We start from the raw sequence: 14,980 nt of genomic DNA on the forward strand, positions 1-14,980 counted from the left end.
GCCCGAACATGTCAGCCAGGAATGTTGAAAAAGGGCTTAAGAAAACGCTACGAAGCCGAAAACACCCCACGTAGCACTAGTAAGGACTTACGCACTCGATTGAAGTTACGAGTGCTTCGTAAATATGACGCAACTCGCTAAGAACGAACTAGTAACACGTAAATGCTTACGAAGGCCTAAGAAGGCTTCATGAATAAGGTCCCAGACACCTTGCCTGTTCCAAAGGCAGCCCATGCAGATGGGTACGAGTGGCAAGCTTGGCATCTAGGGTGATGTCACGAGACATGGTGGACCCAATTTAGGTGAAGTGTTAGACCAAATGATCAAAAGGATTTCCATTGATCGTTGTGGTTGGCGGGGAATAGGTACACACCCGGGTGCTGGCTGGTACATGACCTTTGCTTTCTTGATATTGACGTGAAGACCAATTGATCTAACATCAGCTGTATGTTTTTGTATCTGATATCTGAATATGCAACTAATCACGTTTCATCAGCTTACATAAGATCTCTCACCAAGATCTTAGGTATCTTTTTCTTCTCCTTAAGCCTCACATCTAAACGCGACACAATAACCTGAGAGGAACATATGGCCCAAAGACCTTATACACAAACAATTTATAGAGGAAATGAACTCATGTCCTGTAAAAAACAAGGAGTGGAACATTCAAAAGAATATGTAATAACTACCAGCAGCAATCAACCCGATAGGCACCTGAAGAAGACTTGTCTAGAGATGAGACGCAGTGCCGAATTTGATTCTATACCAAGAGGTCTCACGTACTTTCAGGAAAATGAGAACGGAGAGGATTAAATAATAGCACTAGCCCAAGTTTATGGGCGAGGAAGAACAATCACATCTACCTTATTCAACAAAATCGTTTCAGAAGATTGAAGAAATTCCTTCCCAGTGATTTGAGTCCAAAGTCATGCTCCTAATCAGGAAAAGGGACACACAAAAAAATAGCAAACTTTAGTTCTATTACCGTAACCGATGTGCAATCTTTTAACCTGAGTAATGTGTGTTCGCTAAAGCAACTTGACGGCAACCCAGCAAGAGAGCAGGTAGGTTTTGGATCAAGTTACAACATCTGACCTCTTACAAGCACTATCAAACTCAAACGAGAAGTCAAACGAATATCATACCAACCTTTGCCTGAAGACACTGGACACTACTGGTAATTGTCAAGGACCAGTCTTTTCACTTGGTGTATCTCAACATTTGCATAAAATAACCAATCTGTGAAAGTTGAGCTCAACTGGTCATCGAAGTTGCGAGATAACAATGAAGAAGAAAAAAAACCTGTCCCACGAAGTTGTGTGCTTTCCGATGCTTGATTTCGAGAGCTCGAATTCTAATTCTGAGGTCTCGAAATCAAATTCGTGGAAAAGTACATCTTTCTCGAAAACTACGTTACTTCAGAGGGAGCCGTTTCTCACAATGTTTTATACTCACGGACCAACTCACAACTACGACAGACCAACTCACAACTACGACAGACCAACTCACAACTACGACGGACCAACTCACAACTACGACGGACCAACTCACAACTACGACGGACCAACTCCAACTACGACAATACGTGGATCGTCTAGCAAAGAAGGTCAATCTTGCACGGGATAAGATTGTCGATACCAACGTTCCATGTAAGATGAGCTCGTCTAGATGTGGCCAATGCTGGTTTGATACATCTACCAAACGCATGTACCGTAAAAAGGCACGGGCCCACAAGAAGGCGAGGCGCTACAACCGAGAAAAAGACTGGAGTCGTTATCACACTATCAAGAAAAAGACACAGGAGACTGTGCCGATAGTCCTACAACCAGTACGTATCTGACATCATTGGCAGCGATCCCGGCAGAAACAAAAGATTGGGGGCCTTGATTAAATCCAACGCTGTGAACACTGGCGTTGTGCCCCACTGAAGGAAGGAAACATCCTACACTGCGACCCAAAGCAAAAAGCCAACATCCCGAATAGACAGTCCTCATCAGTGTTTACGGGTGACAGTGATTCTCTGCTACCAGATTTAGGACCAAGCGAACATCCAACCATGGTCGACATCACCGTTCCAAGCTCCTCAAAAAACTGAAACCCCACAAAGCAGCTGGGCCGGACGGTATACCTGTTAAACTCCTGAAAGAAACAACTGCTCAAATCTCACCTGCAGTAACCATGCTATTCCGGGCTTCCCTGAACCAGGGTTGTGTTCCATCATTCTGGAAAAAGCACACATCGTGCCAATATTCAAGCGCGGATCCAGATCATCTGCCGCAAACTACCACCCTATATCACTGACAGCTGTGCTTTGCAAACTATACGAGCACATTGTAAACTGTTCCATCGTCCATTACCTCTCGACCAGAAGATACTAAATGATGCTCAACACGGCTTCCGAAAACGCAGATCATGTGAGACTCGTTACTTCTCACGATCAATGACCTGGCCAAAGGTCTAGAGGAGAAGCAACAGATAGACCTGATCTTGTTGGATTTTGCAAAAGCCTTCGACAAGGTATCTCATCATAGGCTACTACTAAAGGCTGAGTTCTAAGGGCTACGAGGCTATACCCTTAAATGGCTTGAGAATTTCCTCCATAACCGTACACAGCAAGTTATAGTTGATGGTCAACATAGCTCTGAAGCGAAAACAACATCTGGAGTCCCCACAAGGCAGCGTCCTCGGGCCCTAGCTCTTCCTCATAAACATAAACGACTTACCTGACAGCATATCTGGCTTGACAACAACACGTCTGTTTGCAGGTGACTGTGTCCTCTACCGGCGTATCACATCTGCCGATGACTGTACAAATCTTCAAAGTGACCTGGACAGCCTTCAAGAGTTGGAGAGGAAGTGGCTTATGGAGTTCAATCCTGCGAAATGCCAGGTTATACATGTGACCAACATGAGGAAACCCATTTTAAGACCTTACTGCATTCACAATCACATCCTGGATGAAGCCAACTCTGCCAAATACCAGGGTGTTCACATCGAATCCAAGGTTAACTTCAATGCCCATGTCAATGCCACAGCCAAGAAGGCAAACTCCACCCAAGCCTTCCTAAACCGGAATTTCAGACATTGCAACCCAAATATCAAGCAGGCAACAAACACAACATATGTTCGGCCGATTGTGGAATATGCAGCTGCTAAGTGTGAGCCACACGCCGAGCGCAACATCGACAAGCTTGAGATGGTCCACTATGTCACCGGTAACTACCACCATACCAGCAGCGTAACCACCATGCTCAAAAACCTACAGTGGCTCACTCTGGAAAGACGACGTCTCCAAAGCCGTCTTGCTATGATGTACCGTATTCGAAATGATCTTGTGGACATCAACTGGCAAGCACATCTCAAAGAAGCACAATACCAGACTACAGGACATGGATCTCGCTTCTACATCCCGCACTGCAGCAATCAGGTCTCTTTCCTCGTACAATTAGGGGCTGGAACTGCTTGAAGATGGACCCTGCCCTCTCACCCTCTCTGGATGCATTCAAGGATGCACTGAGGGTTTAACCAAGTTTACTCTTGCTGGCCAGTTTTTACTTGCACCATGTATAATATTGCACCTGATTTCGCTTTCGGTCCCATGGTTTCACGCGTGTGCCCAGCCGCAGTGCGGTAATCTTCAATTATTGAAGCAGCACTTGAAAGGCAGAAGAAGAAGAAGAAGAAGAAGAAGTTTAGAATGAGTTGTGGTGCTCACGTTTGACCGACAATGTGCTCTCTGGCCAATATGTAGTTAGTTTTGACACGAAGGGGGTCCGCTGCAGGTTTTATCCTTTAAAAACGAGAATTTTGGTGATCGATCTTCCACAGTTATTTACTCAAAATTCATTAAAAAAAAACATTTATAATATTTAAATAGAATAATATTAAAACAAACAGAGCACATAAAAACAAAAAGTACAACGTGCATATATAAAATATTGCAAATATTATATATTAATAAAATTTGAAGAATAAAAGAAAGTAAAGAAACGAAATGAAACGCAGTGAAATGATATCAAATAAATCAAATAAAATGAGATGTAATCGTTCATTTGAATCTATGACCAAACTTCTTTTAGAAGTTAATCAAGGCAAAACACCCAATTAATTTTTTTTTGCTGTTTTTTGTTTTATTTGTAGTAAAGTTAACGTAAGATGATTCTTCATTCCCGGTGCGAGACAGTTTACATGTTTTTGTGAGATTTACCTTTTTCACAACACATGTTATGATTCTTTGAGCTATTTTTTGCGCACTCTAAAAACAGTGGGTCGATTTAGTGTTCAATCAGCCATATTAGCTGCACAATTTCAGCCCTACAATTATTATGGTTCAGCTTAGGAAGGCGCAACCCACGGATGACCAAAATCTAGATGCCAAGGTTTCATCAAGACATTTTTATCCACGGTTCTGTGTCGCTATAGTAACCATTCTTCCTTTCTGAATCCAATTCAGTTTTGAGAGATCGTGTGTGACCCCGGGGATCTGCCGCAGGGGATTTCTCTATACATTCGCCTGAGTGCGTGTGGACGCACCATACCACCCAAATAAGATTCGTAGAGTCACTCTTGCCGCAACTGCATTTCCGACATCACGCACCATTGGAAGCATTGGCAAGAATCACCACTAACCTGTGGACGAATGAAACTGGCTTCGAGACTATTCGCACACGGCTCCACTTTGTATCGCTTCCGCTCAATCCCATCAACTGAAAGTATGCGTCAATACATCATACAAAGGAGTTGCAGTTAGATTCACGAACACGGAGATATCAAACAGATGTACTGCTGCGCTTCATGTCAAGCCATGGAATAACTCTATAAATTCAGCCCAAACCTCCAATTGTCAGTTCGTCAATTGTCTTTGTTTTAAATGATAACGAGAGCCAACATTACGAAGAAGTAGATGTTTTTTGAAAGGATGGTTATTCTGATTGGATATTTGCGTGAGTTATATCGAAATGTCTATCAAATACATGCTGTTTCAACTAGAAAATGAAGACTTCCTAACAGCATGGAATCTATCTAACGCAACGAGTGATCAACCTCACAGCACAGCAGTTGAGTTGAATTTGCCCAGTTTGCTGCTCGTGGCTCTAATTATTTGGACATTCTTCGGTAATATGCTGGTGTTGATTGCTGTTTATAGAGAGAGGGGCTTGAAGTCAATGTCGAATTATGTAATAGCTAGTCTGGCTCTGGCTGATCTTCTACTCGCTGTACTCGTCATGCCATTGGGTCTAGTATCATTGGTGAGTATATTATTTCTCATTCATGTTATGTAACCTAATTATTAGTTCACCCACATTCTGTTGCATTTTGCTGTCAATTCAAGGACCAGTATGAACACAGAACCTTCAGCATATTCCATTAAATAGCAATTCACACTAGGTTCTGCCGATACAGGCATATACAGGTCTACGTACATCATTATTTGCATCCAATGTAATACTGCCACGGTAAAGATTGGTATTCTATATTCAGTTATGTCTATAGGTGGGATGGGGTGGTTTTGAAAGTCAAATGATGATTAACAGTCGATGTATAAACCTAATAATTTATGAAGTCATCATTAATTAGCATCTGTATTGCAGGGCGATGCGTTTTATTTATTTGTGTACTGTCGAATATCCACCACACCTGTATTCAGCTATTCATTCCGGAGCGTTGATTTCATTGAAATAGACGCAAAGGTCAGTGTAATGTATAATACTCTAAGCATTAAATATACTGTCCCAATTTTATTTGCCTAACGTTGTTGGACAAGTTTGTAACAATGTCCGTATTATATTTCAGACTTGGATTTGGGTACTTTTTGTAACACAAAACACCATGTCCACAAATTTACATTAAACCTACACCGTTTGATAAAAGAAAGCGTACCTTAAAAAATTGGTAGCTGAGGCGCTGTAGTTTTTGAGAAATGAGTTTTTGAAATGAGTTTTTACATGCTAAAATAATGTTCTCATGATCGTTGAGACGAAAATTGTTTTCATGACATTGTTTTACTAATTTCTCAAAAACTACAGCACCTCAGCAAGTAATTATCAGGGTAGCTTTCTACTACCATTATCTTCAAACTGTGTAAGTTTAATGTCAATCTGTGAACATTGTGTGTTTTGTCCTACAAAAAGTACATAGACCCTTTAAGGTTCTGCTCTGTTGAGAATTAGAAAGTTATTTTGTATGCAAATGTGCATTTTTGGGAAAATGATCCTCGATTTATTATCAACCACAAAGCTCTTTACCTTTGGACTGCTATATGTAGTTCAACACATGTGCGTTGCGGATTTCCTTTGGTGAAGGTAAAGACAAGTGTTGTTCAAAGCAATGACAAAATAATACGATGGTCACGCGTGGGCGTTACTGCTACAGCTACACACCTCGTCACCTTTCCGTCCAATCCAAGCAACGTCGCGAAGACCCGCATTTTTTTTCTGGCTAAGAGCGTATCCAAATGAGCTATTGCTTTGGGACTTTTTTTAAAGGACAGAACAAGATTCCTTATACTATAACAATTAAATTGATTAAAACCGTTTAAATGCTTATGCAGGCCTATACACCATTTAATTTTCGGTCAGGAAAAGTAAAAAAGGAAAAGAGATGGCCTACAAGTTTGATAATTCATATCCCGTAATAAACAAAATAATACGCATTATTTGTATGGAATGTTACAGTCCAGGAAGATGGTCTATTAAGAAGCTGATGTTTATTTGTTTTGTGCTTCCACGCACAACATATAGGTTGACTTCAACCAGACGACGATTAATATTGTACTGAACAGACTTCCCTCAACATTTTGTGAAAAGCTGTCTGTAGGCCCTAAGCCTTCCACAACAACTACAGAATGTATCATAATAATTTCCGTCAAAATAATTCTCATTTTGAATCAGAACTTAAAAACGTGTCTTTGAATTTCTTGTTGGAGTATAGGCCTTTGAGTATAGGCCTTGGACTATGGTATGACGTTATTATTTTGTTTAAAGATGAACCCACTCCGGCCGTTATAATGGATTCACAATTCGTTGTTGTGGATTCACAATTCGTTGTTGTGGATTCACACTTCGTTGTTGTGGATTCACAATCTGTTGTGACGGATTCGCGTTTATGTACAATACTTGCCCTCTCATCGTTTTTCGATCTTTTGATCCATAAAACTCAGCCTCGCTTTCGCACACGTGGGCAGTGTAGAGATGTTCTGAAAACAAAGATGATTGCCTCCCAAAAGCGACTAGCGTGCACGCTTGTTCAAAACTTCTGGCGCTTTTAAAAGACGTTTCGTACACATCGTGTCAAAGTGCAAGTATTTTGCCGCGATTCCAATTCAAATGAATCATGCATAAATAACAAGGTAAAAGAAGAATCAAGGAAAAATAAGAGGGGACCACTGCTCGTTGACTTGGTGCCTCTTGACTGCGGGCTACCAAACTTGAGCGGGTGTTTATGGGTGAGCTTGTGGACTGCGAGTGATCAAGGCATGCAGTGAACAAAATGGCGCGGCGAGACCCATCATCACCGGCTCGGGCTCCGTGTGCAATAAGCGTTGCTCCAAAATGCAGAAAAGGCCTACAAGTATTAGATATAATGTGTATCAATTACATTCATTCATGCCCAATGTTTAAATGTATGTAACAATTCAGAAATATGTAAAAGCCATGCAATGTATTTCCCTTCAGAAAAATCTAACTAAATATTTTCATTTGTAAACATCCGGTACATCAGAAGATATAAACATGAATTTTAATATAGGATCGTTTAATTTAAAAACATTAAAAAATATATATATATAAAAAAAATACAGCGAAATATTATTAACACGAACTAAATTAAAACAGAAACAAATTTGTTTTACATCGTACATTGTTGGCCTTCTCAGTGGGTTATATATCATGTGAAGACTGTTGTTAGTAAAAGTAAAATGTCCTCAGCAAAAGTGCCAAAAACGTCATCAATTACAGCGAATCCAACCTTCAGAGCCGTACATTGGGAGGGTTACGACAATTTGCGATTAGAAGCCATTTTGTTCCCTCAAGAAACGCATGGGCGAACACGGGGTGCCAGACTAGTCTGCCGAATGGGTTGTGCTCATTGATCTCTAGAGATCAATAGTTGTGCCGCATTTGGAGACAACATGGCGTCCAGCAACCACGTGACCAAAGAAAACTGGTCCCTCCATGTCACAACTCTCTCAATGCACAGCTCTGACCTCTGGATCCGTAGTTTGAAAAACAACGAAAGCAGATGCCTGGCGTTTCGTAACTGGCTTCAAAATGGTGCTGAAGACTGGATCAAAAGCTAAGACCAAAGCCTGTCGTTTCGAAACTTATCTCTGCTTACCGTCGTGCGCGTGCGCACTCCACGCAATTGTGATGACAATACCTTTTTTTCAAGGGGAAAAGAGATAAGTTGGACTAATGGGTAGCCGGCCTTCGGAACATCGATGATCCCATGTTGTTGGTGAAATTACTAAACACTGTTGACCCAATGTACAAGGGCCCAATTTCAAAGCGCGGCTTAGTTGGCAATTTTTCAAAAAATGTACACTGTACACCGTGAGCCCCATTCCCACTTATCTGGTGATGTGTTGAGTAGTCGTTGGCGTTCGAACATTTTCCTCGTGTAACTGACTGACTAAACCGGCCTTATATAGTATCCAGCAAACTGTAATGTCAATATATACACAGGTCTCCAAACATGAATTTGGGGAGACAGAACATTCTACTTCAATGAGATATTCGAATTCTTATATTATATATTGCGTTTCTAAGCAAATTTCGACATGGGCGCAAGCCAATCCATCAACAAATACAATTTCGTGAAATGAATTGATCCACATTTTGAGTATATAGACCTAGCCTGATAGGTATGAAGGTTTTTGTAATCACAGAAAGTAATGGCAACCGGTTCGACTTCGGTTATGCACGCCTCACTGATCTGCGATCAATGTTTGACGGATTTGAAAGGTACGGCCATGTTATCGATCAGGCAAGTCCCAAGCCTACACAAATCGATCTTGTTAATCAAAACATAGGAAATGATGCAACCATTAGTGGTGGTGCTGGTTGTGGCGGGAGAGTAGGCTATGATCGGGGGAGGGGGGTCATTATTCGTTCATATCGGATGATTAGTTTATTTTGTAATCACGTGCAATGTCGTAGTCCAGTTCGTTATCAAATGTACTTAAGACACATTACTCCCTAACGTCGACGAATTAATGTTTCACATTTGACATAACAATTATTATGCCTATAAATTAAATGAAAACCCCGACAGAGGCAATTAGTATTTATCTTGGGTTTTGAGGTTGCGTCCGGAAGCAAAGTGAACCGTTTTTGTTTAATATAGGTGAGGTTTGCAATGTAAATCTCCTTTGAGTAGTGCTGGTGCTGAAACTCAACGTTTCGATCAGTATGGGCCTCTGAGCGTTTGAGCATGCCTCTGCACCAATGAGCGAGCCTCTGGACCATTGAGCAGACCTCTGGACCATTGAATGGGCCGCTAGACCATTGAGCAGGGCTCTGGACCATTGAGCAGGCCTCTGGACCATTGAGTGGGCCTCTGCACCAATGAGCGTGCCTCTGGACCATTGAGCAGGCTTCTGGCTGGACCAATGAGAGGGCCTCTGGACCATTGAGCAGACCTCTGGACCATTGAATGGGCCGCTGGACCATTGAACAGGCCCCTGGACCATTGAGCGGGCCTCTGCACCAATTAGCGTGCCTCTCGCCATTGCGCAGGCCTCTGGACCATTGATCAGGCCCCTGGACCATTGAACGGGCCTCTGCACCAATGAGCGTGTCTCTGGACCAATGAGCGTGCCTCTGGACCTTTGAGCAAGCCTCTGGACTATTGAGCGGGCCTCTGGACCATTGAGCAGGCCTCTGGACCATTGAGCAGGCCTCTGGACCATTGAGCAGGCCTCTGGACTATTGAACGGGCCTCTGCACCAATGAGCAGACCTCTGGACTATTGAGCAGGCCTCTGGACCATTGAGCAGGCCTCTGGACCATTGAGCGGGCCGCTGGACCATTGAGCATGCCTCTGGACCATGTAGCAGGCCGCTGGACCACTGAGCATGCCTCTGGACCATTGAGCAGGCCTTTGGACCATTGAGCGGGCCGCTGGACCATTGAGCAGGCCTATGGACCATTGAGCAGACCTATGGACTATTGAGCGGGCCTCTGCACCAATGAGCGTGCCTCTGGACCATTGAGCAGGCTTCTGGCTGGACCATTGAATGGGCCTCTGGCCCATTGAGCTGGCCTCTGGACCAAAATTGAGCGGGCCGCTGGACCATTGAGCATGCCTCTGTACCATTGAGCGGGCCTCTGCACCAATGAGCGTGCCTCTGCACCATTGAGCAGGCCTCTTGACCATTGCGCGGGCCGCTGGACCATTGAGCGTGCCTCTGGACCATTTAGCAGGCCTCTGGACCAATAAGCGTGCCTCTGGACCGTTGAGCGGGACTGTGTCGAGAGCGAAAATTATGTCGAGAGCTTTAAACGTAATCATACATTTCAGCATATTGGTGGTTAGAATGGCTAGAAATAATTTATGCTTTAAACTAAAATGAAACAGTATTCCATAAGTTTCTTCGTGGCTACCAGAGCTTCAATATTTTGGAGCGATACTTTTTATAAACCAAGTTGAGAAGAATCGACGACTGATCTTAATAGTTGTCTCAACAAACGGCGTGTATTTTGATGAATATGTTGTGCTGTGCAGCTTACGATCTGTGTAACTTCCTGTTTGTGGGCCCCAGAATCCCACGCCACCTTGGCATTAATGCTTGGCACACGCGCTGTCGCATTCGCATATTGCATAGCTCTAGTGTCCGTCCCCTAGTAATTGTATTACATGAACCCACTCTGGCCTTCTCCATGTTGTCAAAACGACTCTCTCATCTATAGAGTACGACAGCGTCTGCACTACAATCTCGCGAAAACATTATTAACAACACTTTGTGTAATTATTGTACACTTACTTGATTGCCTAGCTTTTGATACTAAATAAATCACTTTACAGAAATGATGTCAACAACAACTCCAAATATTCAACCCGTTGCCTCGAGACTATGTTCTATTTATATTTCATACACATTGATATTAGGACAAACAATTCCATGATGACTAAACAATGTGTAGGTCCATTCACTTATGGGTTTTTACCACAAAACATTGTGTTCTTTAAATTCCACAACCTTCAATTGTATGTACAAAAACATTCCCGTATTGTTTTTTTTTTTATATTTTTATTTTCGTTCAATTAAAATCAGTAACTTCAAACAGGATCGATTAAAATCGATCGATCGGTATTTGAAGTTTTATAGTTAGTCTGGCTTTGCATTATTTATTCGGTTTAATAAATCCAAATGCAGTAAGTTTGTAAATGAATAGGTACACTCAAGGAAACTGTAATCGACTTGGATCGTATGATGATATTCATCTCCATGGTTACAGCCCACGTTCTTATTATGCGTTATATTATTAACTACTCCATAGATTGGCTGATGTAAGTACGCAGGCAGGGCTATTAAACTTGCATGACGAATGACCAGTAAATAAAAGAAAATAACGGGAGGACTTTAAATTATTGGTATTTTGCAGGTGACCAAAAGTTTAAGAGGCAAAATCACGCATGTATTATTTATGTACACTGCACGGGGCAAATTATGTCCGTGTTGTTGGTTAAGAACATTGCTTGCAAAGAGGGAAAACACTTGCTACTAAAGACCCATTGCAAACAAATAAGAAATAAAGAAACAGTTGCAATAAAACCATAGCATTTACATATAATTATTGTGTGTGTTTATCCGCTCGCACAAAAATGTTGAATGAACGGTAAATAACACACGAAGAAACCAACCCCAAATGAAAATGCAACCAAGATTCAGCTTGGGTGATGACGTCTGTGGAAAGAGTTATACAATTAAATAAATTGCATAATATGTGATGTACCAGTTGTTGGGTTCCATTAGTGTTGACGATAGATACATGAAAGCAATTGACATAGGGTGCCCTCGGCTACAGGAAAAACGAAGTGCTCATTAGCCCATCCTGTGGGCTGAAATTACAAAGATTTGCTTTGTCCATTGTTACTCGTTTTACCTCTAAGATGGCACCTCTATGACGACGCTAATGCATAAGCAGTGGCGTACCTTTAGGGATACAGGACGCTCCCCTCTAGTTACGCAACATGTTATAATATTTACCCCCGGTTCTTTCAAACACAAGAGTATATGCTTACGAACAATAAAACATTTTTTTTAGTAATTGTTTGTCACGATTTATATGTTTAAAAAATATATAAAGTTGTTTGGGGGGCTGACTCCGCCAACCCCTTTTGTGACGTCAATCGAGGCAGACTTTGCCTGCAATGCGTATAGTAAACACACGTGCAAAGTACATGTACGTCCAAGTCGTGAGTTGGTACTTTACTCTTAAATTTGTAAATAACATAAGAACTGATTTTTTAAAACCTTACTGTTTATTCACATTCCACTCATCAACACACATTTATTAGTGACAAAAGCTTTATTTTGAAAAAATACCACTTCCAGGTGACTTTAAAAGCTAATATTTAAATAATTGGCTAAATCAACGTTTTCTCTCGGTCGGCCCCTGCTGTGGTGGATGAGGCACCAGTATGTTTCGAAAGTTGGTGTCAGTGTGGGAAGTAGTTGTGTGATGCATCGATGCAGAAGGTTGAGTGCTGGTTGAATTGATAGGCAGTGGAAGATAAGATGTAGCAGGGTTCCTTTTTCTGATGGTCCACACCTGCCGCACGTTTTTGGTAGACTACGGTCGATGTAATGGAGAACTTCCTGCAATGGTAGAATTTTATGTAATAACCGGTACAGTACATCACCCCCTTTCTGGAGATGGGTGATTTGTAAACATTTGTCCACGGTATTATTGTGTTCATTTGCAGGATGTCCCTGTGCCAACGGGTTCGGGGGTTGAAGACTGTTATGTGTAAAGGTGTTTGGAAGGAAAGTTGGATTCACTCTTGATGTCTTTCTCATCGATTTAAATAATTTCCATGACAAGACAGCACGACACAACGATGTAAAAAACATTGTCCATAAACAGCTACAAACAGAAACTGAGTCTTGAAACGACACGGTGGGCTTAGTGTGATAGACTTGGAAAATGCACGGTCGGGTCTAAAATGTGTTACATCGGCAAGGTTTTTTGACAGAACTTCAATATTCAACTCCCGCTTAGTTTCAAATAATGTTCTACATCATTTCGTCATGCTGTCCTGTCAGGGAAGGTGTCTAAATCATTAAGGAAGACACCTAATTCGAATAAAAAGTAAAACAGACCTAGTAAGTCAGCGACCTAGCAATGGCGGCACAGCCATGGAAGCGTGCAGCACTTAACGGGCGCGTACACGTCTCACGGCGTGTCTTGCGTAACGTTTTAAATGGACACGTTGCCTTGGATCGATCGAGTTGTTGGGCCATTAAAAGCGTTGGCCGTTTGTTATGAAATGCAAATGCAAAGAAAGATGTTTGAAAAGTAAAAAAAAAAAAAAAATACAATAAAATGACCAAAAATATAATGCCTCGAAATTGCATGGGTTTACTTTACTTTGCGAACTATAAACACTGTCGGCCATTTTATGAAGTCAAAAACTTGACTTCGTGGTTTGGAACGGGTAAGAATACAATAGACCTAAATCAGCATTTTCAAAAGATATTTGTGTGAATATTTTATTAAAAGTTGTTTTGTCTTGGTTTTTCAGCCCTGACATCTTAATGGATGTTTGTGTAGCTGTATCACGACATCGGTAATTACGCACGTAATGGCGAACCCGCCGCACCATACGGAAACACTAAACTGCAAAAGACTACACGTACGCGTAACGCAACCACGTATAGCTAACCATAATAGACGATCGGATTCTACTTTCACTACATGTTCTTGCATGAGAATCATTTACTTGTGATACATTTAAACGTTGACATTACCCAGGTCAAAATTCCAGTTGAACCTAGTTAAACTGGGTTTAACTGGAACTAGTTGAAAACCAGTTGATAAACTAGTTAAACATATTTAAACCAGTTGGTCTAATATGGAAAATGGACAGAAACCAACTGGTTTATAATTTCAACCTAGTTGAACACAGTGTAACCTAGTCCAAACCAGTTGGTTAATATGGAAAATGGACGAGTTTGGTCACTATCCAGTTGAACCAGTTGACCCCAGTTAACTAGGTTCAAGTGGAATTTTGACCTGGGTATCTTCTTACTCAGAAAGTTGCTTCTATTTTTAATGAATTCTGGAGGCAAGAAATGTTCCATTATCACTTCAACGCAATCAGACATGGAAAACCTCAGTTGTCTGGGAAACGTTTTTCAGTTTGTTGGAATATGTAACCTTCAGCCAAATGCTTTTTTTTGCAAATCACAAATAAGTTGATTACTCAAAATGGTATGCAAAGATTATTCACAATCTAGGTCGAATAGAACATGCCTATATAATGCCTACAAACAAATTGCATCAAACGGTTCAATCCTAGGCAGTTAACATCAAATCAAATCACAATTCTCCAAAAGTCAAAGCGGTTTTGAGAAAATTGAAAATATAGCCAGTTCCAAGTTTAAAAGGAAAATCTATCATAACATAATTGTGTTCTTTCTTAATTTATCTGACCACCAGCCACACGTCAAAATAAGATTAAAATAATGTTTCAAAAAAAGAAAGCACTTTATTGAACAATCTCATTAGTATAAAAAAAATTGCACGTATCTGGAGGAGTATTAACAATGTCAGGCTAGATTAACTACTGGTTTGTTGAAATGCGGCGCTATAACCCAATACGCTTTGCCTCACAGCTTCAATCGCTGCCCAACCACTCAAGTCACTTCGTATTTTCCGAGTGAGAAGTGACGTGACATGTACGGCCGAGCTGTACATTTTGGCTACATCGATTGATGTACACACTAAGGTTAGGATCGTCCGTCCAGCCAGCATCT

The 14,980-nt window shown here is 41.4% G+C and overlaps 1 protein-coding gene across 1 annotated transcript in view; it reads left to right on the top strand.

Moving 5' to 3' along the window:
* The first annotated feature begins 4,618 nt into the window (after positions 1-4,618).
* LOC117295058 (D(2)-like dopamine receptor) overlaps positions 4,619-14,980 on the top strand; it is a 28,910-nt gene continuing 18,548 nt past the window's right edge. The window contains exon 1 of the mRNA XM_033777629.1: positions 4,619-5,249. Coding sequence (XP_033633520.1) covers positions 4,959-5,249 — 291 coding nt within the window. The 5' untranslated portion in view covers positions 4,619-4,958. The remainder of the gene's footprint in view (positions 5,250-14,980) is intronic.

The sequence above is a fragment of the Asterias rubens genome, chromosome 9, assembly GCF_902459465.1.
Source record: "Asterias rubens chromosome 9, eAstRub1.3, whole genome shotgun sequence".
Taxonomy (NCBI): Eukaryota; Metazoa; Echinodermata; class Asteroidea; order Forcipulatida; family Asteriidae; genus Asterias; species Asterias rubens.